The sequence below is a fragment of the Phoca vitulina genome, unplaced genomic scaffold (genome assembly GCF_004348235.1).
Source record: "Phoca vitulina isolate PV1807 unplaced genomic scaffold, GSC_HSeal_1.0 scaffold3, whole genome shotgun sequence".
NCBI lineage: Eukaryota > Metazoa > Chordata > Mammalia > Carnivora > Phocidae > Phoca > Phoca vitulina.
Window position 1 is genome coordinate 34,740,693 of NW_022589706.1, and position 27,972 is coordinate 34,768,664.

A 27,972-nucleotide genomic window follows, 5' to 3' on the forward strand; every position below is an offset into this window, starting at 1 on the left:
GAAGTGAGTTTTTTTTTTTTTTCAACTCACTTGATGTTCTGGAAATCCAGAGGAGGAAAGCCATACAGCACTATATTCTCACTAAAGTGGTTTTGAATTATTATGTTAGTATGATCTTATAATTCCAATATCTTTTTCATTTTATCATGAGTACATTTTTATTAAGGATTAAAGCATGGATCGATGAAGAAATTATAAGCTATACATTCACATGTCTGCACATGAGCGAGAATGATACTATGGAGGCTTAGGTTATCATGCTTTACAATCACCAAATCAAAGACCCAAAAAATAACAATGCAAGTGAAATTTTCAATTACAATTCATATTAATAACTTAAACATTTGTAAATTTAATGTTAGTTAATAAAAAGAATCTTAAAATTTTTGCTTATTCCTCATTAAACACACTTGCTAATAGTATTGATTCCCTGAAGAATGGAAGTCTACAAAAAAAAACATTAAATATTTTTAAAATATATAATTTTTTATATAACAAAAGTTTATTTTTTATTCACACACCATGTCAAATGTAGCCTGGCAGGGGACTCTGGCAAATCAGTCATTCTGGGACACTGGAGGATGGAGACTTAGTTTTTAACTGTATCACATGGGACATAACAACCTCCTCAATCACAGAAGTAGAGAAAAAGTAGAGTGGTTAAATGAACAGACATTTCTACAAAGAAGACATGGCCAACAGACACATGAAAAAGTGCTCAACATCACCTGGCATCAGGGAAATACAAATCAAAACCTCAATGAGATACCACCTCACACCAGTCAGATGGCTAAAATTAACAAGTCAGGAAACATTGGCGAGGATGCAGAGAAGGGGGAACCCTCCTACACTGTTGGTGGGAATGCAAGCTGGTGCAGCCACTCTGGAAAACAGTATGGAGGTTCCTCAAAAAGTTGAAAATAGAGCTACCCTACGTCCCAGCAATTGTACTACTGGGTATTTACCCCAAAGATACAAATGTAGCGATCCAAAGGGACACGTGCACCCCAATGTTCGTAGCAGCAATGTCCACAATAGCCAAACTATGGAAGGAGCCTAGATGTCCATCAACAGATGAATGAATAAAGAAGATGCAGTATATATATACAATGGAATATTACTCAGCCATCAAAAAAAACGAAATCTTGCCATTTGCAACAACGTGGATAGAACTAGAGGGTATTATGCTAAGCGAAATAAGTCAATCAGAGAAAGATAAGTACCATATGATCTCAAAGATATGAGGAATTTGAGAAACAAGACAGAGATCATAGGGGAAGAGAGGGAAAAATGAAACAAAATGAAACCAGAGAGGGAGACAAACCATAAGGGACTCTTAATCTCAGGAAACAAACTGAGGGTTGCTGGAGTGGAGGTGGGTGGGAGGGATGGGGTGGCTGGGTGATGGACACTGGGGAGGGTATGTGCTATGGTGAGCACTGTGAACTGTGTAAGACTGATGAATCACAGACCTGTATCCCTGAAACAAATAATACATTATATGTTAATAATAAATAAATAAATAAAACTGAAAATATCAGTTCAAAAAAAAAAAGTAGAGTGGTTAATGATAAATAAAGATTTCCCTGACTATTTTTGGAGATGAAAAGCATTTCTGCCTATATTTTCTTGGCCAGAAACTTTCATATGTCCTAGGAAATTCAGAACAGGACACTATCTGTATCTCTGTTTTAATAGGAGTCTTTTATATTTTATTGCTATTGAAAATACTTTTGTTGTTCTATGTTTTTATGTGCTGACGAATTTAAATGTTCAAAAATAAAATTTAATATCATTTAAAATTTGATTAGCTACATTTATTTTTCCTTGTAAAATGGCAATTTTAGAGATCTTTCAATGGTTGACTTCTCATATGCTTTAGAAAATGCTTTTAGTGAATTTCACACACATGCCCTACATCTGTGATGCTATTTACTTTATTTCCAATGAACAATTGGGAATTTATTAAAATCGGAGGGGAAGACGAACCATGAGAGACTATGGACTCTGAGAAGCAAACTGAGGGTTCTAGAGGGGAGGGGGTGGGAGGATGGGTTAGCCTGGTGATGGGTATTAAAGAGGGCACGTACTGCATGGAGCACTGGGTGTTATACGAAAACAACGAATCATGGATCACTACATCAAAAACTAATGATGTATTGTATGGTGACTAACATAACATAATAAAATAAAATTTAAAAAAAAATTGTGAACATTGCCTATCACAGATGTTAGGTTTAAAAAATTGCTGAGAACAAATGTTCCAGACTAAAGCCAGAGATATAAATGAACAGAAGTGGAAGTGACATTATTAACTACTATCTAAATAGACACATAATTTCTGTACTTTTATCATAAAATCAAAGCCTATGTATTAACACAGTACAGTATGTTGAGAGAACATTAAAAGGCTTATTATCATGAGTTAGCACAAAGATAAAGAGAAATATACACCAAGCTGTTAAAGCTGGTTGTATTAAGAGAGGCAAGGAAGGAGAAGGGATGAGGGCAAGACGGAATAAAAAAGTTCTAACAAAATGTAAAAATATTTATGGCATAATTATTCAAAAAAATGTTCCAAGCATACTAGAAGCACATACACATTCAGCCTAAGGATATTACCTTGTTTTTGCCAACGCAGGTATCAGTTTCAGTTACTTTGTGGCATTCTTTCACACACGTGTGATTCTGACAACCTAAGGTTCGTCCACATACTCTCTTACAAGAGTAAGGTCCTACAGCATGGCATGGTAGTGGACTCACCTTAAAAAAAAAAAAAAGAAAAAGAAAATTAGCAACACACACCAAACCTTCTGGACCCATGTTTCTGAAATGACTTTATTATCATTTGAGAACAAGTTCCATAAAGGTCTAACACATTTTCATTAATAATAGTTATATTCAAAATCAAAGTAACCTATCAAAAAATCCAAAAAATGAATGCCAATAAGCAAAACATTGTATTCCCAAAAGGGAAATTCAATACAATGATGCTATAGTGACCACATATACATTGGCTAATTCCCAAAAGCACAGTATATTTTAAACATCAGCAGAGGGGCGCCTGGTTTGCTCAGTTGGTTGAGCATCCGACTCTTGATTTTGGCTCAGGTCATGATCTCAGGCTCTTGGGATCAAGCCCCATGTCAGGTTCCCTGATCAGTGGGGAGTCTGCTTCTCTCCCTCTCCCTCTGCCTCTGCCCCTTCCCCCACTGGCACACATGAGCTCTCTCTCTCCCACTCTAAAATAAAGTACATCTTTAAAAAAAAATTTGCAGATAACTCTTGTACTTTTTAAAGCACTAAAAAAATAATAATTATACCTTGTCATTTCTAACAATCCTCAATAGAAGAGGCATAAATTATAAGCTTTACTTAAAATTTGTGCCTATAACTCACCTCATGCTTCCCAAGACATTCTCTGCAAGAAAAAAATAAAATGAAAACGTTACAAATTCTTCAAAAAGATTATCTAAAGCAAAGGTGCTAAGTCTACTAGTTTTATTAAGAATAAAAAATAAACAGAAGTGAAGATAGAAAACTTGCAGGATACAAAGTTAACACACAAAAGCCAATTGCTCTTCTATATACCAGCAATGAACAATTGGAATTTGAAATTTAAAACATACCACCATTTATATTAGCACAAAAAATGAAATAGATACAAATCTAACAAAATATATACATGGTCTATATGAGCAAAACAACAAAACACTGATGAAAGAAATCAAAGACAATCTAAATAAATGATGAGATATCCCATGTTCACTGATAGGAAGGTGCAAATATTGTTAAAATGTTGCTTTTTTCCCAACTTGATCTAGATTCAACATAATTCTAATCAAAATCCCAGCAAGTTATTAATAGTGGACACCAGCAAACTGATTCTAAGGTCTGTATGGAAAAACAAAAAACCCAGGATAGCCAATACAGTACTGAAGAACAACACAGTACTGACACTATCCAACTTAAAGACATACTATAAAGCTATAGTGATTAAGACAGTAGGGTACTGTTAACAGAATGGAACAGAACAGAAAGCCCAGAAACAGACCTACATAAATATAGTCGAATGATCTCTAACAAAGGAAAAAGGCAACTGAATAGAGAAGGGATAGTCTTTTCAACAAATGGTTGGTGCTGGAATCAAGACATCGACACAGAAAAAAAATCCCAACAGGTCTTACACCTTTCACAACAGGTAACTCAAAATGGATCACAGACCTAAATGTGGAGTGTGAAACTATAAACATAGGAGAAAATCTAGGTCTTGGATTTAATGATGATTTTTTAGATTCAACACCAAAAGCATGATCTCCAAAAGAAAAATGGTTAAGCTAGACTTTATTAAACCAAAACATCTGCCTTGTGAAAAACACTTAAATGAAAGTGCTAAATGAAAACACATAAACGAAAAGCCACAGACTGGCAGAAAGTATTTGGAAAACATGTATCTGGTAAAGGACTTGTATCCAAAATGTAAACAAAATTCTTAAAACTCAATAAGAAAGCAAACAACCCAATTAAAAAATGGTCAAGATTTGAAGAGAGGACACCTCACCTTCCAAAGAAGACATACAGGCAGCAAATAAACATATGAAAAGATGCTGAACATCATGTGTCATTAGAAAACTGCCAATTACAATGAGATGCCACTGCACACCTATCAGAATGACTAAAACCCAAAACGTGGACAGGAGCATATGCTGACAAGAACACAGGGCCACAGGCACTCGCAGTGCTGATGAGAATGTAACATGGTACAGCCACCTTGTTGGATGGTTTGGCAGTGTCTTACAAAGAGAAACTAGGCTTACGATATGATCCAGCAAAATCTATACATCAATGTTTATAGCAGCTTTTTTCATAATTGTCAAAATTTGGAAGCAACCAAAATGTCCTTCAATAGGTGAATGGATAAACAAACTGTGGTACATTCATACAATGGAATATTATTCAGCAATAAAAAGAAATGAGCTACCAAGACACTAAAAGACACAGAGGAAACTTAAATGCATACTGCTACATGAAATATGCTGAAAAGCCTACGAACCGTATGATTCCAACTAGGTGACATTCTGGAAAAGGCAAAACCACAGAGACATTAAAAAGAGCAACGATTACCAGTGGCTTGAGGGAGAGAAGGTAAGAGATGAACAAGTATAGCACCAGACACATTTAGGGCAGTGAAACTATTCTGTATGTTATTGTAATGGTGGATAGTGGATACATGAGATCATGCATTTATCAACACTCATAGAACCGTCCAACACAAAAAGTAAACCCTAATGTAAACTATGGACTTTAGTTTATAATATTATTATTATTCAATATCAGTTCCTCGATTGTAAAAAACTGTACCTCACTAATACAAAATGTTAATAACAAGGGAAAGTATGTGTGGCAGGATCATATGGGAACTCTGTACTGTCTGTGTAATTTTTCTGTAAACCCGAAAATCACCTAAAAAAGATAAAGTCTATTTAAAAGAATTTAAAAATAAACATTCCACTTCCCTTTCCAGGGACTGGTTTAGAAATTGTCTTATGATCCTATTCTGGCCAATGAAATGTGGAAGGAGTTTTGCTATGGGGCTTCTGGAAAAGGCTTCTCACTCTTTAAAAAAAGATGATGATGGTAGAAGGCATAAACAGTTTCTGTTTTTCTTTTTGGAAACTTCCTATCTGGATGGCGGGTTGATCAGAAAACCAAACAGCCTGACAGCAAAGATGACACACTGAGGATAAAATAGAATCTGGGCCTTTGATGATGTATCATTGCATTAACCAGCTTAACCAACCACGAAGCTGCTCTACCTCCAATCTAACCATGCAAGGCATAAACATTATTATGTCACTTTTTATGTAGGTTCTTTATAACTTGAAGCCAAAGGCACTGCAAATGATTTAACACGTATGTTCAGAATTCTTTTACCACATAGCCAAATCATGATTAAAAGTCATGTTAAGGGACAAGAAGACATGAACATTCTACTCTAAGAAAGAAATCATACTACCTGGATAGTTCATGTGACAAGTAATAATTTTAACATATACTTTATAATAATTTTATTACACATCCACTGAAAAATCATTGTTATCAGAATTAGAAGGATCTTTATGTGTAGGTTTGTCTCCTTTTTAAAATTGAGATAAAACTCACATACCATAAAATTTATACTTTTAAATGTACAGTTCAGTGGTTTTTAGTATATTCACAAGGTTATGGAACCCTCACCAGTATCGAGCATATTTTCATAATCAACAGAGAAACCCTGTAACTATTAGAAGTCACTCTGTAGCCCCTGGCAACCACTAATCTACTTTCTATCTCTATGGATTTGCCTATTTTGAACATTTCATATAAATGGAATCAAACATGTGGCCGTTCATGTCTGGCTTCCTTCACTTAGAATACTGTTTTCAAGGTTCATCCATGTTATAGCAGTTATCAGTAATTCATGCATTTTTATAGCTGAATGATATTCCATTGCATGGATATACCACATTTTGTTTATCCATTCATCAATCAATAGATATTTGTTTCCACTTTCTGGCTATTCATAATAATGCTCCTATTATTGTAACATTCGTGTCCAAGTTTTTTTGTGAACACATATTTTCAATTCTCTCAGGTGTATACCTAAGAGTAAAATTGGTAAGTCCAAGTTTAGTTTCCTGAGAAACTACCAAACTGCTTTCCCAAGTAGTTGCACCATTTTACATTCCCATCAGCAATGTACGATGGTTCCAACTACTCCCTATCTTCACCAACACTTATATCTTCTTTATTTTAGCCTTCCTAGTGAGTGTAAAATGACACCTTAACATGGTTTTGACTTGCATTTCCCTAACAATTACTTGAGCATCTTTTCACATGTTTACTGGCCACTTGTAAGATCTCCAGAGGAACGTCTATTCAAAGATTTTGCCCATTTTTAAATTGGATTGTCTTTTTGTTTCTCAGTTTAAGAATTCTTTATATATTCTAGATAATATTCTTATAGAATATATGATTTGCAAACTTTTTCTCCCATTCTGTGGGTTGTCTTTTCAATTTTTTTATTGTGTCCTTGAAGCACAATTAAGAAATTGTGCTTAATAATGTCCTGACTTTATTTTTTCTTTTGTTGCTTATGCTTTAGGTATCCTATGTAACAAATCACTGCCTAACACAAGGACACAAAGGGTTACACCTATGTTTTCTTCTAAGAGTTTAATAGCTCTTACTTTTAGATCTTTGATCCATTTTGAGTTAATATTTATATATGTTGTGATGTAGAGGTCCAATTTCATTTTTTTTCCCTGTGAATATCTATTCTCTCAGCACCATGTGTTGACATGAAACATTCTTCCTCCCACTGAACTGTTTTGACACTCTTATCAAAAATCAATTGACCATAAACATATGGGTTTCCTTCTGGCCTCTCAATTCTATTCCATTGATCAATGTGTCTGTCCCTACACCAATACCACAGATTCTTAACTGCTATAGTTTTGTAAGTTTAAAATCAGGAAGTGTGAGTCCTCTAACTTTGTTTTCACTTTTAAGAAGATTTTGGCTATTCTGGGTCCTTCACATTTCCATATGAATTTTGGGGACAATTTCTGCATAAAAGCCTGCTGTGGTTTTGACAGAGAGTATGTTAAATTTGTATATCATTTTGGGTAGTAGTGCCCTTAACATTAAGTCTTCCCATCCACAAACATGGGATGTCTTTCCATTTATTAAATAACTGTTATCAAAAACTAACTAACTAACTTAGAAATAAATTCCTACATGTATGGCCAGACTCTCAGTTCTATCCCCTTGATCCATGTCTATCTGTACGCCAGTACCACGGCCTTTGGTCTTCTTTAATTTCTTTCAAAAATGTTTTATAGTTTTCAGTGGTACAAAATCTTAGATTTTTTAAATTAAATTTGTTGAATAAACAAGTTGCTTTTTTAATGCTACTGGAAGTAGAACTGTTTTCTTAATTTCATTTTCAGATGGTTCATTACTAGGGTATAGAATTGACTTTTGTAGACTAATGTTTCTTATAGCCTTACCAAAGCCACTGACTTCTGTACACTACATGATCTTGTATATGAAAAATCCTATCATCTCTAACAGTCTGTGTAAGGATTTTTCATATACAAGGTCATATCATTTAAAAATACAAATAGTTTTACTTCTTTATTCCCAATGTGAATACATTCTTTCTTTTTCTAGTCTAATTGCTCTGGCTAGCACCTCTAATACAATGTAAACCTAAATAGAAGGGGCAAGGGCAGACATCCTACTCTTTTTCCTGTTCTTAACAGGAAAGCTTTTGGTCTTTCACCATTAAGTATGATTAAGGGTTTTTCACTGATGTCCTTTATCAGGTTGAGGGAGTTTGTTTATCTAAGTTTGTTGAGTGTTTTTATCTAGAAAGTATGTAGGATTTTGTCAAATGTTTTTCTGCATCTATTGATTGTCCTTTATTCTTATGATAAAATAGTACTTTGATATTTTGGTTTTCATATGTTGAATCAACCTCCTATTTCTGGGATATATCCCTCTTGGTCATGATGTACAATCCTTTTTACATGTTGCTAGATTCAGTTTGTTAGTATTTGGTTGAGAATTTTTATATCTATATATAAAAGGAATATTGATCTATAGTTTTCTCTTCCTGTGATGTCTTTTTCTGCTCTTAGTATCAGGGAAATACAAGTTTCATTGAGTAAGTCAGGAAGTGTCTCCCCATAGTGAAACACTGGTGTTAATTTCTTAAATGTTTGGTAGAATTCACCAGTAAAGTCATTCATCCTCAGCTTTTCTTTGTGGTAGGCTTTTGGTTACTAGTTTAATCTCTTTACTAGGTATAAGTTTATTTAGATTTTCTACTTCTCTTTGAGTCAGTTTCAGAAGTTTTTGTGTTTCTAAGAATCTGTCCATTCCTTCATGTAAATTGTAACCAAAAGAGGGTAAATGTGGCTATACTAACATCAGAAAAAATAGACTAAGAAAAAAATTGTTTACTAGACACAACAAATATTTTTTTGATAAAGACCTCCCTCCAAAACTTCTCTCTTCCCCACTGACATCTTTGTAAATATCTTGAATATCCTTATTTTACAAACAGAGAGGATATATGACTTATTCATGGTAGTAGTTAGCAGGAAGCATAACACTGGACTCAAAGAGTCCTTACTCTAAAACACAATGTCTTAATATATATATATATACCCCTAAAAAAACCTTTCAGCAGCACATTCCAGTCAAGTGCAAAGGAAAGACTTTTAAAATTAATTCTTTAGGGCGCCTGGGTGGCTCAGTCGGTTAAGCGACTGCCTTTGGCTCAGGTCATGATCCCAGGGTCCTGGGATCAAGTCCCACATCGGGCTCCCTGCTCCGCGGGAAGCCTGCTTCTCCCTCTCCCACTCCCCCTGCTTGTGTTCCCTCTCTCGCTGTGTCTCTCTCTGTCAAATAAATAAATAAAATCTTAAAATAAATAAATAAATTAAATAAATAAATAAATAAATAAATAAAATTAAGTCTTTAAACCTCTAGTAAACATGACTTAGTAATTCCAGGCAGTTTTTCTACCGTCATAAAATATTTAATCCAACCTAACATTTTGAGGAAATTAACTGAATGAAATAAGAGGGGAATATCTGTTAAATAATCCTCCTGTAAGACAGACTAAGGAATTCAAAGATAACTGACTACACTTATACAAACAATTTAAGTGACTATGAATTCCCCCCACCCTGACTAATCTACAGACTAAAATCACTATGTTGTAGATACAGCTCCCAATAACACTTTGCCTCCCAACCTGACTGCACAACCAATATATAAAAATATACATTCTACTTAAACTGAGAGGAAAGATGTGGAAGGACATAATGGGAGAGCTTTTAAAAGGAAATAACTGTATCTTTAAGCCTATGGCTCTAGAACTGTCTCTTTAAAAAGATACGCAAGACATACCAATATTCAGTTTGGAATCGTAATGGTAGAAAACAACCTGTTTTCTAATTTTACGTTAGTTCCCAGAATTCTGTGCTTCTTTTACTCCTATATTCTATAACCTCTACTCAAAGTATGAACCACTCCACGATTCATATTACCCTAGGGTTTGACTCCTTACAACCCAGTCCAGGTCATTACCTGGGAATACTACATTCCAGAACACTACTTTCTTTGATTTTCAATGTTTCCTTCAAGTATGCCTTACCTACAACCTGGCTCTCCTCTATCCTCAAGTAGCTCACAGACTAGCATGGGTATCAGGAAAACTAACAGATGATGATCTCTTGGATGAATTATTCTAAGTGCGAGTTGCTATGGAAATTCAGAAGGACATTAAACTCCAGCTGGGGAAAAGACTCAAAAAAAGATATCTAGAGGTTTTCAAGCAGTATGTAAAATGTACTTAGAAAAGAATGAGGCTGAAGACAGAGAGACTGGTTTATGGACGAAGCCTGAAAAAAATGAAGAACTGAACACAGAAAAAGGGGAGAAGGTAATTTAAGATAAACTTAGAACTATGTAAAAAAAAATTATTTTTAAGTTAAAATTCTAAAATACTTACGTAGGAATAGGAACTTGACATGGAGGACACGGTAATGCAGTCTGAATAAACTCTGGCTCCAAAGGCTGTTCCCAAGGGCCTGTAGGCTGGTGCTACAAGTAAAATACAAAACAATTTAAAGGCAGAGGAATTAAATCATATGGCCAATATAAGAATCTAAGAAAACAGTCCCACATATCCTCTGTTCAAGCAGGCTGAAATTTTTTCAAGTAACCAACAAATTGTGCTTACTGAAATATTTTATCCCATCTGTACTCTATCAGATGTTCCCCTCCACACACATCTGATGCTACAAATGAAGGCAGACTCCAGTTTTTAAATGGCAGAACAAAGACAAAGTAGCTTCCTTTACTTCTTATTAGCCAAAAGGGGAATGAGAAACAGCACTGTAAAATCCAACTTCCACCAGTAGAATGTAATCTCCATTATTTGTTCACTGTTGTGTCCCTAGCAGGTAGGAGAATGCTTAACACATAGTAAGGACTCAATAAATATTCACTAAGTGAATGAATCTTTGAGGAAACCAGAAGATATCTATAACCCTGGACCACAATATATGAAGGAAGACTGCCAAACTCATGTGTATCAGGATGATAACGTGATTATCACATGTTATTAGCAAACATCCGTTTACTGGTTCTTTTCTATGCCGTGAGCTTCTTAGGACAAAAGATCAAGTCATATTTACCTTGTACCCCAGCTCCTATCACAGTGCTTAACACCCAGTAGGTACTTAATCATTGCTTGTTGAATGACTAAGTAAAATTAAGAAAATATGACCCACAGAAATGCACTACCTCTTAATAATATATTCCCTTACCCTGCCAGTTTGCTTTATTAATGCTTGGTCATGACATGGAGCAGGACACAAGTGACCACATTTCTCCAAAACTTTCTGGCAAGGCTGATGACATGGAGGACAAGAGCCAAAGTGACAGCGATGTTTTTCTTGACTTGTATGATGGCAAGTTGGTGGTCGACTAAATCATAAAGTACAATTTTTTAAATTACTTTTGATTAATGAACAATTATATCTAAAGTGCCATTATCTATTTAAGTATCTTCTGATTCCATACAGAATAAGAATACTGTGAATATTAGTATTTTAGAACATTAATGCAAAATTTAAAATACTAACAATATTTAAAATCAATATGAATTTAAATTTGCTAAGACACCAGGTGTAAGTCTGTGCAGAACTGCATACTAACCTACATTGCTCTTTGCACTTGGGTGGTCTTGTGGTACGTTCCCGGCCACAGGGCACCGTCACCTTTGTATTCCCACAATTGCACTTCACATCTACAGTTTCTGGGCAGGGATAACAACTGCCTGAAAAAAAGGTCTGAAACTTAAAAAGAAATGTCCTTAACTATTCAAATGACAATCAACAATAGGATCAATGAATTTGGTATTCACACAACTGGATACTCTACAATGAGAATAAAGAAACTACGTGAATGAACCTCACACACACAACACCAAGCAAAGGAAGCCAAACACAAGAGTATGTAGTATATGAGTCCGTTTACATATAACAAATAGAAAAAACTAATCTTACATATAACAAATAGGAAAAACTAATCTTAACATATAACAAATAAAAAAAACTAATCTATACCGTTTGAAACCAGGATGATGGTTATGAAGGATACAAGGAGGGTTTTGGAAATACTGGTAATATTCTGTTTAATCAGAGTTTTGGTTACCTGGTTATGTTCAGTTCGTAAAAATTCATCAAGCTATACACTAGTTATCTGTATACCTTTCTATATCCACACTGGTAATTCAATTAAAAAGTTTTAGAATTTTCTTTAAAATTTGCTAAAATTCTATTCTAAATAACATTTAACACATTACTCATTTAATCATCACTACACAAGCAAAATAGATTTATGTCTTGGAAAATCTAATGTTATCAATAATCTTTTTGGCTTATTTTCATACATACTTCTATTCAAGTACATTATTTTTAGATAAATTCCCCAATAAGAGTAATTTCTCTCATCAGGTTATTGACAAGTACAGTCAATTTACTATTACTCACACTTTGTGAAGGACTAATTCTAAACCCTCATTTTAGGTTATAATTCCCAAGTATTTCTCTTCTAAATATTTCAAAAGGAAAAGTTATTTGGGTTTCAGTTTTTTACCTTCTTTTGTTACAGGCTGGTAGGAATACACAAAAACAAAATGAAAGAAACTTTTTTAAACAGGCTATAAAATTCTCCCCAAGGCTCTGACATCATCTTCAGGGCTTTCTTCCCACTCTAGTGTTCCCACTAAGTAAGGTTCCCCACTAGAAATGAAATAGCAAGAAGGGAATAAAAGTCTCCAACTAAGGAGTGAGGATCGTAAAAGACTGCTGCCTATGTGTCAGGACCAAGCAAAATACTGAAGAGCAGTTAACCTGACCAGAAACAGACTAATGATGAAAAGTATCCTAGTTAAAGCCTCTTATAATAGTTCCTAAAAGGAACAGAAGGATTCTGATTCAACTAATGAACACAGAATAAGGAAATGAGAGTAAAAAGCAACACAGGGAAAAAAGCAGATATGTATTGTACTAATGTACAAGTTACCAAATTTTTACTTCAGTGTTTTGATTAAGTATAATCCAGTGAAGTCTTTTCTTGATGGTAATGCAAGCCAAGTTATCCACATGATCAAATTTTATTTTATCTTTCCAAAAGAATGACCAGGTGTCATATTTTCTAAAAGTTAATAACGACCTTTAAGTCTGTTCTCATTCAGCATATCATTTTCCACACTTAACAATAATTTTCATTCACCTTCAGCAATTCAAACAGGAACTTACCAAACATAACACCTTTCTGCCACTCTAAACTACAGCATCACTTTTCCTTTTTTGAAAATTAAATCTTGAGAAAAATAAGGGATAATTTCTTTGAAGTCTTCCTACCGATCAACAGAATTTGTTACAAATTCCTGTACAACATGACGGATAAAGTAGCTTCAATGATAGTCTTAACATGAAAAAGCAGCATACAGAATGCAACTCCAGTGACCAGTGGGTCAATAGCCAAAATGGGTACTTATCCAGTAATTCCAGAACCATAAAAACAGATGACCTTGAACTTAAAGAACTCTAAGTCAAACTTTCATATTCACAGTGCAAACATGCAGTTTTGCATCCTCTTCCTATGAGTTACAGTATAACCTTGATCATGAAGGTGTCTCGAATGATGGAAAACGGTATGAAATAATGGTTCTATGTATCTTATGTTAACTGTGGATCAAACAAATGGTGAAAGCTGCACAACACATCTTCCACATACCTTCCATTAAGGTAAATTTTGTTAGGGGCTAATAAGATTCTTTTTTAAAAAAATAAACGCTCTGCCAAAAAAAAAAAAATTGAACCTGGATCTGATCAAACCTCTACATCCCACTAGTAATTTATAGGAAATACAGGAGACAATGTCAAATGATACCACAGAGACGCAATCTGTAAAACGCAGACTCTGTGACTAAATAAAGCAACCTCGTTTCTCAAATAAGAGACAAGGAAAAAGAAAAGGAGACAGAGGAGGGAAAGTATAGATTCATAGACTTTGGAGACATCAACCAATTGCAATATGTCAGTCTTACCAGGTTTTTCAGTCATACAAACTAAATTAAAAAATGAAGATATTTATGACACAAAATAATTTGAGCAGCAGATATTTGCTGATATTAAGAAATATTTTAACTATTTTTAGGTAAAGAATCCACCTTTTAGAAATGAACACTGAAGGATTTATGGGACTTGCTTCAAAACAATACAAGGGTGAGATGTGTTTTGACACTCCTCCACTGAGTATGATGCTTGCTCTACCCTTCCTGCAGGTACTCTGCATCAGGTTAAGGACGCGCCCTTCAATTTCTAATTAAGTTTACATCAAATATGAATGTTGAATTTCATCAACTGTTTTTAGACATTTACTAAAATAGTTTCCCTTTTCCCTTAGACTATTAATGCAGTGAATCACATCATTAGATTTACTAAACTTAAACCAATCCTATATTATTGAAATAAACCCAACTTGATTAAGAAAGATTAAGGTTTTAGATAGCTAAAACTATCGTACTAGATAGCTGGATTTGAGTAGCAGTAACTTTAATATTTTACAAACATGTTTATGAGTTAGATTGGCCTATAATTTTCTCTTACTTTCCTTGTCAGATGATATAATGAGTTGGGACATGTTCCTTTTTTACAAATACTCTCAAATAGTTTATGGAGAGACTGAACTTACATACATACACACACACATCTTAAATGTTAAAAATCATGTGTAAAAATCAACTAGGCCTGGTGTTTCCTTGGTGAGAGAATTCTAAACTATTGGATCCAATTTCTTTAATGGTAATACAACTAGTTAGGTTTTCTAATTAAAGTAAAGGCCAGTGTTTTAACAACAGTCAACAAGATCCTATACGTATTCTTTCTCCAGCAATCCTTTATCCCACCATCTCTTTGACCTCATCTCCCATCATTTGTCCCCTCTCAAGGGGGACACTTACTTCAGTAGTCTTTGTGAATTCTTTCAAATGCTCCTGTCTCAAGGCCTTTGCAATTACTGCTTTCTTGCCCAAAACACTATCCCACACCCTCTTTCACATGGCTTGTAATCCCTTCTTTTGGGATTCCTCTCAAACGTCATCTTTCTAGAGTCCTCTCCTGATCACACTAGAGTTTCTTTCTATAATTGTCACTACTTAATATTCCATATTAATTTGATTACTTATTTATATTCTAACTGAGGGGTAGTAAAAAAATAAGTTCCATAAGAGCAGGCACTTTGTCAGTACTGTTCACTTACATATTCCCAGTGCCTGGTACTTAGTAGACACATAAAAATACTTCTTTAATTGAATTAATGACTAAATTTAGAGTCTTAATAAAATCTAATGAATCAATGATGTAATATGACTTTAAAAAAAATAAAATTCTTTCACAATTTAAAGACACCAACAAATCAGAGAACACTCACAGGAAAAAGTCTATGGGGTTAATTCAATCTGCCACTTTTCCTAACAGGGAGGCAATGTGATAGGATGGAAAGATCATTAAAGTTTGAGTTCACATCTGACCCTGCAACTAGTTCTATGACCTTCGGCCAATAGTCTCTTTGCCTGTTTCCTTACTGTACAAAATAACAGTAGCACAATATACTTTTTGAACTTTTGAGAGGATTTAGAGATTAAGGGAGGTATCTAGCATCCACCTAATCCCAAAGGAAGATAATAAAAACAGTATAGTTTGTCCCACGTCATAATGCCAAGTTGCAGAGTCCAGACTTCAATCAGGACTTCTTACCCTAAAGTCCATGCCCTTCCCACTGCCCTATAAAATCAGTATTCCTTTTCATATCAACCTACTCCAAACAGGTAAAGTTAACTCAGTTTTCTTTTTTAAAGATTTTTTTTTTTAATTTATTTGAGAGAGAGAGCATGTGAGAGACAGTGAGCATGAATAGGGCAGAGCTAGGGTAGAGGAAGAAGCAGTCTCCCCGCTGAGCAGGGAGCTGAGGATGCAGGAGGCTCCAGCCCAGGACCCTGAGACCATGACCTCAGCTGAAGGTAGACGCTTAACCAACTGAGCCACCCCATGCCCCGTTAACTCAGTTTTTAATGTCTAATAACTTCAGCAACCCTGAGACCCTTTCAGGAGGTCTAAAGGTCTCACATGCATAGAGTAGTTTTCCAGATGCCATGGGTCAAGTGGTATAATAACAAATTAAATGCAGAAGCACACATGTGAATTTTGCCTATTCTCCATTAAGTAGACATTAAAGACATCTGCAGAAATGTAAACCAATACCATTCTTCTCACTACATTTATTCAGTAAATAGTTATTTTTCACAAAAAAAAAGTTACTATATTAAGATGTAATGGGTTTATTATTGCTTTTTTTAAATAAAATGATAAACATTATTACATTGTATTTTAACTTCAAATACAATAAATACCAATAGATAAAACCAACATTAACAAAAAGTCATTGGTTACAAAAAGAATGTAAGAGGATCCTGAAACCAAAAAGGCTGAGAACCACTGGCTTAGGATACATCCAATCCCTTACTAGACTTGATTCCATATAAATGTCTAAAATTCAAAATAACACTGAAAAACCTAAGAACATATTAATTAATATAAAAACTATGTAAGGGAGGTTAGGAAGGAGTAAGGAAACAACATGGTGTTATAGAAAGAACAAAACTTTTATATTCAGAAGGCCTGGGTTCAAATCTTAGCTATACTGCTTTACTAGGTATTTCTCAGAGTAAGTCACTGAAGTATCTTCAGTTCAATCTCTTTGTCCATAAAATGGGTATACTGGTGACTGCCCTACCTTCTCAAGGTTGTTAAGAGTAAGATAATGAATGTAAAAACTTTCTTTATCAACTATAAAGCACTGTATCAATAGAAACATTAAATTACAGCTATTGTTAAATTTTACCTCTGTGGCAGACAGATGGACATTTATGGTTTCTACATCCTAAAGTCCGTCCACAGTTTTGATCACAAGGTGGACAGTTTCCAGGGCAACACTGAAGGGAAAGCAATATATAAAGAACAGGTCATTTGAAAACCACACATAATATGAATGTCATTACTAGTTATTCTCAGAACTCATGAAAAGCAAAAGATACTTCTTTTAACCTAAGAATAAAAGTATTCAAGAGGATCAACATTATTCTAAATAGACAGACTGTATTAAGAACTTACAAATTTAAATAGACCATGACCTAATTTAATGAAATCAAGCTAAATTTCCTTGCCCTTTAATTATTCTGTAACTTAAAACAGTCCCATTAGATAATTTCATCCCTACTTATCTATGCAGAGATGGCCAATATTAACGAAAGGAATGGATTTGGTCAAATCTCACAGTCAATTCAGGCAAACAATTAAGTCTACCTTTTAAATTATTTAATGAAAATAAATCCATGTATGGCTCAATGTATAGATTAGTTTGGCAGTTATTTTCAAACCATGGCATCAAAGACTAACTAAAAGAGAGAAATAGAGAAAGACTAATTGCTTCTAACTTTATTTTCTCACCTCCCTGTCTTCCAATCCGTTTGTGCAGACCTCCCCCAATTTCATTCATGAACACACAGCAACTGCTTAAAGCCCATCTTGCCATCCTAACTCCTTCCTTGACCTCTCATACATCCAAACTTTGGGGAAAAAATACAGACTACAATTGTCTTAAAGAAACTTAGAGTTGTAACCAGCTTAAGAACAAGTTTCAGTGTATAAAAATGGCTCAAAACAGAATATACACTATTGAAAAGCAACTAAAAGTCAAAATAGTTCATTCAATTAGGCAAATATTTACCAAGTAGTACTATGTGCCTATCACTCTGCCAGTAACAATGGGAGAAAAGAAAAAAAGAAAGTTACGTGGTCCATGCCTTTCGACATATTTCTGGTTTTGACCATGATGGAGTAATAATGATCAGATTTACTCTTCGCTTTTAAACAACCAGAATATCAGGCAAAATATATGAAGCAACAGTTTTTAGACATTAGACAATCAGGCAGCACAGGACAACCATCTCTAAGAGAAATAAACAAGGTGAGTTCTACGATAGTACTTGCTTAGACCTGGAGGTTTCCAGGAAAGAAGACCACAAGCAGAGTCTGGTGGTCTCACCAAGCTGAGCAGAAAAATTCATAGTTCAGACATGTCAGTGTGGCTAGAATTTGTGGAGAAGTGGTAGCAGTACAGAGAAAGTTCTGGTGAACTCAAGAAAGGACCCCTTGAGTCCTCGGCTGAGTACTGGTCTTTACATAGGAAACTACCCAAACCTGAGAAAGAACCACTGGAAGGAGAAGGCACAACCATTTCCAGAAATTACTCAAGGCTAGGAATAGTTTGTGTTCCCTATGGACAGACTGGAAGAACCTCCTAATATACAGGCATTAAGTAGAGTACTTAGAAGAATTATTACCTCAGTAATGACACCAAATTAGCCCTAGATAAAAGGGTGGCCTCATCCCACCTAACAAAATCAAGCCTCAAAAGAACCAAATGATCTCTAAATAACTTGACTTCAACCCGGAATGAAGCTTAAAAATATTTAAAGGAATACAAAACAAGGGGTGCCTGGGTGGCTCAGTCATTAAGTGTCTGCCTTTGGCTCGGGTCATGATCCCAGGGTCCTGGGATCGAGTCCCGCATCAGGCTCCCTGCTCAGCGGGAAGCCTGCTTCTCCCTATCCCACTCCCCCTGCTGTGTTCCCTCTCTCGCTGTCTCTCTCTCTGTCAAATAAATGAATAAAATCTTTAAAAAAAAAAACAAAAAGGAAGAAATACAAAACAAAACAAATCTCCAGCATCCAAAAATGTAAAGTTCACAATGTCTGGAAACTAATAAAAAATTACCAATCAGGAAACTATCATCCAAAAGGAGAAGAAAAATCAATCAATAGCAATAGATGAGAGGACAGAATCAGTAGGCAAAGACATTAAAATGGGCATTATAAAAGTATAGCCCACCCACATATTCAAGAAGATAGAAGAAAGCATGAGCCTGCTAAGGACAGACACGGGAGATATAAAAAAGACTCAACTCCAATTCCCAGAGATAAAAAAGTACTACGTCTGAGATAAAAAAACACAGGAAGGGATAAACATCAAATTAGACAATGTAGAAGAAAATCAGTGAACTGAAGACAAAGCTACACAGGCTAAAATAAAACACAGAAATTAAAAGGACTAAATAATAAATGGAGCATCAGTGAGCTGTGGGACTTCAAGCAACATAACATACACATCATTGGAGTCTCAGAAGGTGATGCATGGGGGAAAAATATCTGAAGAAACAAAGAATGAAAATTTCACAAATTTGATGAAAACTATAAACAGATCCAGAGAAGCTCAACAAAAACTAAGCTAAAGAAACAAGGAGAAAGCTATACACAGGAACACCACAAATAAACTACTGAAAACCAACAGTATAGGGAAAAATCTCTAAAAACAGCCAAAGAAAAAAGAGGCATTACATACAGTACAGAGGAACAAAGATAACAATCACAGCATACACTTTTTTGGAAAAAAAAATGCAAGCTAAAAGATAATGGAGCAACATCTTTAAAGTATGGGGGAAATGTTGTCAAACTAGAATTCTACTGTAGAAATATTTTTCACAATGGCTGAAGTCATTAAAGTTGAAAGACGTCATGACCCGCATTACAAAATATATTAAAAGAAGTCCTTCCAACAGAAAGAAAATGAAAATAGAAACCCAAGTCTATGTAAAGGGATGAAAAGCACCAAAAATAGTGAATTTGATGATAAATATATAAGACTACTTTTCTTATTTTTTTCAAACTCTTTAAAAGATATCTGTCTATTTAAAGCAAAAGTAAAAACAATGTATTTGGGGTTTATAAAATACATGGATATAAAATGTGTGAGAATCCAATAAAGGAGTTAAAATGAATCATTGAAAAACAATACTTGATCAAATAGAAAACACAAAAGAGGGAAAAGGAACAAACAACAGATGGGCAAATAGAAAATAAATAGCAAAATGACAGATTTAAATCCTACCATCTTAAAGGTCCCATTAAATGTAAATGATTTACACCCAAATTAAATGACAAAGATTGTCAACATTTAAAGTGGAAGATATTATGAAATAATATCTAAATGTGGTCTATAAGAAATCTACTTTAAATATAAGTTAAAAGTAAAAGAATAGAAAAAGATATCTGTATTAACATTAAACAAAACAGTATCACTATATTTCAATAGATTTAAGAACAAGGAAACCTTACCAGAAATAGAGGAATAATTCATAATGATAAATGGAACTCAAAAAAACTACAAATCTACACTCAATAAAATACTCCAGTCCATCTTAAATGGAACCAAGTGTCTATAAATACGATTTGAACACTAGAGGTTAAGCCTCTACCACCAAATGAACTATCACTCTAACACTACTATAATGTTTTAAAATCCAGGCAACAGAAAACAGCCCAAGAACCAAGTTAAAAGGTTTATGCCCAGGACCAAAAAGAGACCCTGTCATTTAAAAACCTTGGTAAGATTTCCCACTAATATAAACAATTAAGATTAATCTAGAATATTTATTACTATTCCATATGGAAAGCAAAGAACATGCTTTAACATCTGAAGAACAAATCATGATGGCACTTAATCACAGGCTCAAAAAGTACAAATTCAAGACAATTTTTAAATCTGTTTCCCAGGCTTACTACACATACCTTTCTCCTACACTGATGCTTCTGACAGTCCCGCATCTTAACACACTTAGTCTCACACAGATAAGGCTTATGACATGGCATTCGTTTTGTATGCTTTCCACAGCGACAATGCTTTTCCACTTCCTGGAAGAATCGAATGAATGTTATTAAAACTAACTTTTGTTGACATTTTTTTCCCACATTGCAATCTCTATTAATTAGTAAAGAATGAAGAAGTAAAGTTTTAAAAGTCTTTCATATAAAGGACTTTCCCAAAAATAAAGCTGAATTTCCTAAGACATTTGTCTGTATCTTACTTTGTTCCAACAAAGACTTCATAGAACTCCCACTATTAAATTTAGTAAAAATTGGATATTCAATAGTAAAACAACTGCACACATTAAAATAACATCTAGTTACACCATAACATCTGCACATCTTGTTTCAGTAAAACAAAAGAATTGGATTATTTAGTAGTATGGTCAAAACCAAAATGACATATATAACGTTATTTAACATCTCACTTCCAGGCATTTATTTCTTTCTATCATCACTAGGCCAACTTATCATTGCTTTGAATATCTTCTGAAAACAAACAACCCCATGCTAGATTATAAAAATGACAATGTTTAAACTTTTACGAAGCAAAATCAAACAAAGGGTAATTTTTAGATTTGACTGTTGGCATACTCTCCTGCTTCTCTACCATAAATATTAGGTCACTAAGCTCATACAGATCATCACATAGATGTTTATGAAAGTAATGGAAAACAGGCGCCTGGCTGGCTCAGTCGTTAAGCATCTGCCTTCGGCTCAGGTCATGATCCCAGGGTCCTGGGATCGAGCCCCACATCAGGCTCCCTGCTCAGCGGGAAGCCTGCTTCTCCCTCTCACTCCTCCTGCTTGTGTTCTCTTTTTCACTGTCTCTCTGTCAAATAAATAAATAAAATCTTTAAAAAAAAAAAAAAGAAAGTAACGGAAAACAATTATAGCATAATCCCATCTGACATACTATGACAGGTGGTTTTTAAAATTAATTATTACAGGACATGACTAACTTGTCTGCATGTTTCACAAGGACCTCGGTGACAACGCTGTGAACATCTATGGATTCCACATTCAAGTACTTTGTCACAACTATCTCCACAAGTTGGTACATCTTCTGTACACGGCAAAGAAAACTCTAAAAGCAGACAAAAAGTCAAAGTTAATAAGATACATTATTATAAAGCACTAACAGCACGCCATGTTCTTTTGGCTCCCTAAAGAATGACAGCCCTTTCAGACTATGAATTTATGCATCTACATAGTTATTGGAAAGAGCTAAATTTAATGAAAATAATCACTAATAAAAAAGCTTGTTTTTTAAAAAGAATTTGACACATAACAAGTTACCATCCTGAAGACACATATGTTTATGAGCTAACTACTTCAGAAATACTTATCTAAATAAAAGAGTAAGACCATATAAACCTCTATGAAGACTTTTACAATAAACAGAATTATAAAAAGAAAATTTGCTCTTAACAATCTCACAGGATTAGAAAAAAAAAAGATGTAGACTTGAGAACATTATGAAACTGACCTTTAACATACATATATTAAGACAAGTGTTGGCAATAATCTTATAAATATGTGTGCTGGTACTGGTGCAGAGTTAAAGAAGTACACTCAAACTGCAACGTTCTGTGCCTTATTTCAAAACCAAATTAAATTCACCCATAACCTAATACACAATACAATGACGACAGTCTATGATTATGAGGTTTCCTTTATTGCCAGACACTACACCAAATACTTTATGCGATTTTATCATTTAATTCTCACTCATTTCATTCTCTTTATCTTATAAAGAAAATATTATTACTGCATTTTACTTGAGAAAACTATAGTTCATGAAGGTGGAATCTGAACCAGGATGTGCCTGACTCCAAAGTCTGAGTTCTTAACCCACTAAACTATATTGTCCTTTCAGCAAATGTAAAAAAAAAATCTAATATCAAATTGGTATTTTTACTGAAATTACATTATGAACTCCCACAGAAATCTAATTTAATTAGGAATGTACTCTAAGTGAACATGAGAAATAATCATATTCCATTAAAGGTTTAAAAAAAAAGTCTTACTTGACTTCTGACATGGACAGAACCTTTTCCCAGATCGAGGACATTCTCCACAAGCACCAACATGGCAAACTTGCTCACATGTATGATTACCACATGGCAGGGTTTTTCCACATACCTAAAATAAAATGCAATAAGCACGTAAGACTTAAAAGTTAACAATAAGACTTTGTGCATGACCTAATCCATTTTTCAATCATAAGCAACTTCTTTATGTTCTTCATATTATGCTTTGTATTTTATATAGGTATCACATATATAAACATAAACATATACACAAACATATACATATGAACATACACACATACATTTCCTATGTACCAAAAATAAAAATGTACCTTTAAAATAAAGGGAAAAAAGTACATATAGCTTCATATGGCCATCTACCAAAGATTTCCAAATGATACTAAAACCATGTTAATTCTAGGACAATCTACAAAATCCTACTTCCTCAACTGGATTAACTCAAGAACGGAGTGGTGTTAGTTGAAGAGAAGGGAAAGACAAGGAAGGAGAGATAGCAAGAAGCAGAGTACATATGTACTGAATCCAAAATTCAACAAATAGCTATTAATTTGAAAAGAAAAAATTTCCTCCAATAATTAAAATTACATTAAATTGGAAAATAGTTTCCTAAAACATGAATATAATTCATTTGCTTTGCTCTTCCTCTTCTTTTATCCAGCTAAACCTCCTTAGCATTTCAAATTGTTTATGTTTTCTGTATTCTTTACTACCCACCCCTCCAAATGCATATACACTCACGTGGTCACAGTGCCACAGTGGACTCGCACAGCTCCTTTCAGCTACTTGTTTCCCACAGACACACTTCTGTCTACTAACTCTTGGACAGGGCAGACAATTTCCTAAAATCGCAATGATAAATTAGCAAAGAAACATTACAAAACCAATAAAGACTGCTTTTTTACTTAAAAAGTCAGAACACCTAACAGGTATGACATTTGTACCTGCATGACAAGGATTTTCACATTTATGTTGTCCACAAAGCAACTTCCGCCCACACGGCAGCTGACAGGCCCATTCCTTAGCACTGCACCTACGAGGTACAGGTTTTGCTTTTTTACAGTAACAAGTAGTTGTGACCATCTTTGGACAAGGAGGGCAGGGACCTAGAATCCAATGAAAGGGAAAAAAAATCACCAATCAAAATTTAAAACTTTCAATTCCACACCTATCAGTAATTTGTAAAGCTTTCTTTACTGATACTTTAAAAGACATTCCCTTCTAATATCTTCTTATGTGAACTTAAGTTCTGAATTAAACTTTGACAGTTTTTTTTTCTGCCTCAACGTAAGAAATAACCACCCACAAATAATTAGAAATGTAATATTTAACTCACCTGGATGACAGAGGAGTAAACACTTATGGCCACAAGGAGGTTTAAATTCTCTCTCACATACTTGGCCACATGAATGAGGTACAAGCCATGGATCTAGAGGTGGATCTTCTACTTTTCCACAATAGCAATAGTACCTACTAGGTGTATCAGATCGTTTGTATTCAAACCTACATTTTGGACTACAAAAAAGAATGAAATTACTGAAATTAATTTCATTTTTAAAAGTGACAAGAGAAACAGGAATATAAACATACTTAGGAGTAGAGTACACTCAATTAATTCTATATTAATGCACCCTCTGCTCCATCTTTATGCGAATAAGAAACAAGATTTCACAAAAATCAATTTCAACCATCTAGAACGACTCTGTCCAATATAATTTGAGATGAAGGAACCGTTCTATACCTACCATGTCCAGATCAGTAGCCATTAGCCACATATGACCAGTGAGCACTTAAAATGTGGCTAATACATACAACTGAGGAAGAAACAGAATTTATTACAATTTTTCAAAATTTAAATAACCACATGTGGCTAGTTGCTACCGTATTAAGCAAAGTTAGAATGAAGCTACAAAAAGAAAGCAATATTAGCTTTCTACTAAGCAGATGAACTTTATTCTTGAGGTACTCATTCCAATTTTTATAAAGCTCAATGTTTTAAAAGTTTGGTTGGGTGACCTGCAAATAAGTAAAATATATTAGCAACAGCAAACAGAAGACAGAAACCAGATTATAGGTAGGCAATACAGCAGCAAGAGACATGTCTACAATTTAGAATTGAGGGGGAAAATAAATAATTTCTCAGTATCTAATACAAAATAGATACATAACAAATGTGCTTAAATCAAAGAAAAGTTCAAATATTGTTCCATTTTCTCTGCTACAGCAGAAAGATTTTTAGCTAGCACGGTTAAAATAAAACAGTGTCAACCTTCATCCCTATCAAATTCACTTGTAGATCATAGATTGCTTCATTCTAAAAAGATATTCTAACCCTTACTATTCCCCAGACAAATGAGTATAGTTAGTATACTATACTGGAAAAAGTCTCACGTCATCACTTTCTTTTGTATCATTTATATTTTCATTGTCCTGCGACCATGTCCTTTTTTTTTTTAAGATTTTATTTATTTATTTGAGAGAGAGACAGAGAGAGTGAGAGAGAACACGAGTGGGGTGAGGGGCAGAGGGAGAAGCAGACTCCCTGCTGACTGAGTCACCCAGGCGCCCCTGAGACCGTGTTCTGTTTCCAAATAAATGCCACATAAATATTCAGAATAACCAAAGATACTTGTTTTTGTAATCAAAAATCAAAGATAAAATACCATGTCTCATCTAGAATAAATAACTAATATTTTGTTGGAAGAGCTATAAGAGAAAAATGTCTACATTCCTCTAAACTAACATGGAGGGGGATGTGTACTTTAAATTAGCCTAGATATGGAGGTCTAAAAAGTAACTCACAACACCCTAATAGTGCCCATCAACAGTGAGGCTAAATTGTTCTAGGAGATTGGGAGAGGTAAGGGCATTATGTGCAAATGCATGTGTTTTATTTAAAATAATGGCATGCAATAATGAAATGTAATTATGTCAATGTCTTATATATAAGCAAGCAATATCTTAGTAGAAACATTTAAACATTTTAAATGTTTGAATTCCACAAAACAACTAATTTAAAACTACTAATATTTGTATCAAGTTCTAGCTCCATCCTGATGAGGATTAAACAAATCCAAAACAGTCACTGATTTTCTTAAAAAATATAAAATACAGAATGCAAAAGTTACAGGGCACCTGGGTGGCTCAGTCGTTAAGCGTCTGCCTTCGGCTCAGGTCATAATCCCAGGGTCCTGGGATCGAGCCCCACATCGGGCTCCCTGCTCAGCGGGAAGCCTGCTTCTCCCTCTCCCACTCCCCTCCTTGTGTTCCCTCTCTCACTGTGTCTCTCTCTGTCAAATAAATAAAATCTTTAAAAAAAAAAAAAAGAATGCAAAAAAAAAGTGCATTACTACTACACAGCTGATTCAATTTTTTGTTCCTCAGATTTAAGTCAAGAGTAGAAGTTCATTCCCCTTTTAACTGGTACTTCCCAGCACTGTGGCAAAATGACCATTTAAAATAGAATGAGATGAGGGACGCCTGGGCGGCTCAGTTGGTTAAGCGACTGCCTTCGGCTCAGGTCATGATCCTGGAGTCCCAGGATCAAGTCCAGCATCAGGCTCCCTGCTCAGCGGGGAGTCTGCTTCTCCCTCTGACCCTCCCCCTTCTCATGTGCTCTCTCTCTCTCTCTCATTCTCACTCTCTCAAATAAATAAAATCTTTAAAAAAAAAAAAAATAGAATGAGATGAGCAAGGGTGATAAAAAGTATGCATAAGGTTCAGATCTCTAAAATTAAGTCTGAATATCTAGTTTAATTTTGTACCTATTGAACACTGACATCCTCCCCCAAATAAATATACAGTAGCAAAACAAATATAGACTCTGAAATTTTAAACTGTTTCAGAGAAGCTAATATTCAATGCAAACAAAACAAATAATATCTCTAAAAATAGTATTATAAGAGACAACTCAGAAAAATAGAAAAAGCACTGAATTTAGAAGTTAGAAATCCTAGGTTTCAAATCCTGGCTTCACTACTTAAGAGAAGCCTGAACTTATCATTTTGCTTCATCAATTTCAATGTCCCATTAACATGGGAATAAAAACCCTCACAGAATGCTGAGAATTATTTTTCCAAGTAACTAGTATGTCTAAAATGTTTTTGAAAAACTACAATACCACAGGGGCGCCTAAGTGGCTCAGTCAGTTCAGCGTGGAGCCTACTTTAAAAAAAACCACTACACCACCAAAATTTTACAAATGTATCAGTATTTGTAGTAATAAGGGGAGGTCTGATATGGATCCAGGTTTTCTGAGATCTGAATCTTAAACAATTTAGGGGCCTCTGTTAAGAATCTAAAATTAGTTACAAAAGTGAATATTTATATGAACAAAGAACCCCTCAAGTTTTTTTTTGTTTTATTTTGTTTTAAGATTTTATTTATTTATTTGACAGAGAGAAACAGCGAGAGAGGGAACACAAGCAGGGGGGAGTGGGAGAGGGAGAAGCAGGCTTCCCGCCGAGCAGGAAGCCTGATGCGGGGCTCGATCCCAGACCCTGGGGTCATGACCTGAGCCGAAGGCAGACACTTAACCAACTGAGCCACCCAGGCGCCCAGAACCCCTGAAGTTTATGCTTCATTACCTTGACAGTAAATCTACCCTCTGAGCTGCCAGTATGGATAAATTTTTTATTATCTTTATTTAGCAGAGATATAAATTTTCTACTCCCCAACTCTTTCTAGAAATATAACAAGTTCATAATCAAATATTCATCAATAATAAGCCATACTAATGAAATTAATGTGGAAAAAGTGGTAAGATTGAATAATATATACCTGCAGTTTGAGAGATTTCAAAGATAAAATCAGGAAGCCTATGATCAAAATACATTAGATGGCAGTCTTGTACAATGTGATAGTAACTAATGTACACTAACAGTAACTCCAGAAGAGAAGTACCAGAATTATGAAGGATTCTAGTCATATAGCATTTTAAAGAAATGGAAGTTCTTTAAAAAAGATAATTAAGGAGGTGTTTTGCAGAAGAAAAAGTAAAGTCTGAATGATTTATTGGTTTTTGAAAGT

The 27,972-nt window shown here is 34.6% G+C and overlaps 1 protein-coding gene across 7 annotated transcripts in view; it reads right to left on the bottom strand.

Annotated features, from left to right (window-relative positions):
• NFXL1 (nuclear transcription factor, X-box binding like 1) overlaps positions 1–27,972 on the bottom strand; it is a 74,715-nt gene that overhangs the window by 30,059 nt on the left and 16,684 nt on the right. For all 7 annotated transcript variants that reach the window (XM_032400309.1, XM_032400313.1, XM_032400312.1 and 4 more), the window contains exons 6-17: positions 24,281–24,459; positions 23,889–24,050; positions 23,686–23,786; positions 22,924–23,038; positions 21,856–21,980; positions 20,819–20,941; positions 17,035–17,125; positions 11,779–11,899; positions 11,388–11,547; positions 10,568–10,659; positions 3,400–3,421; positions 2,623–2,763 (exon numbers count right to left, since the gene is read on the bottom strand). In XM_032400309.1, the coding sequence (XP_032256200.1) occupies positions 2,623–2,763; positions 3,400–3,421; positions 10,568–10,659; positions 11,388–11,547; positions 11,779–11,899; positions 17,035–17,125; positions 20,819–20,941; positions 21,856–21,980; positions 22,924–23,038; positions 23,686–23,786; positions 23,889–24,050; positions 24,281–24,459 (1,432 nt within the window). The remainder of the gene's footprint in view (positions 1–2,622; positions 2,764–3,399; positions 3,422–10,567; positions 10,660–11,387; positions 11,548–11,778; positions 11,900–17,034; positions 17,126–20,818; positions 20,942–21,855; positions 21,981–22,923; positions 23,039–23,685; positions 23,787–23,888; positions 24,051–24,280; positions 24,460–27,972) is intronic.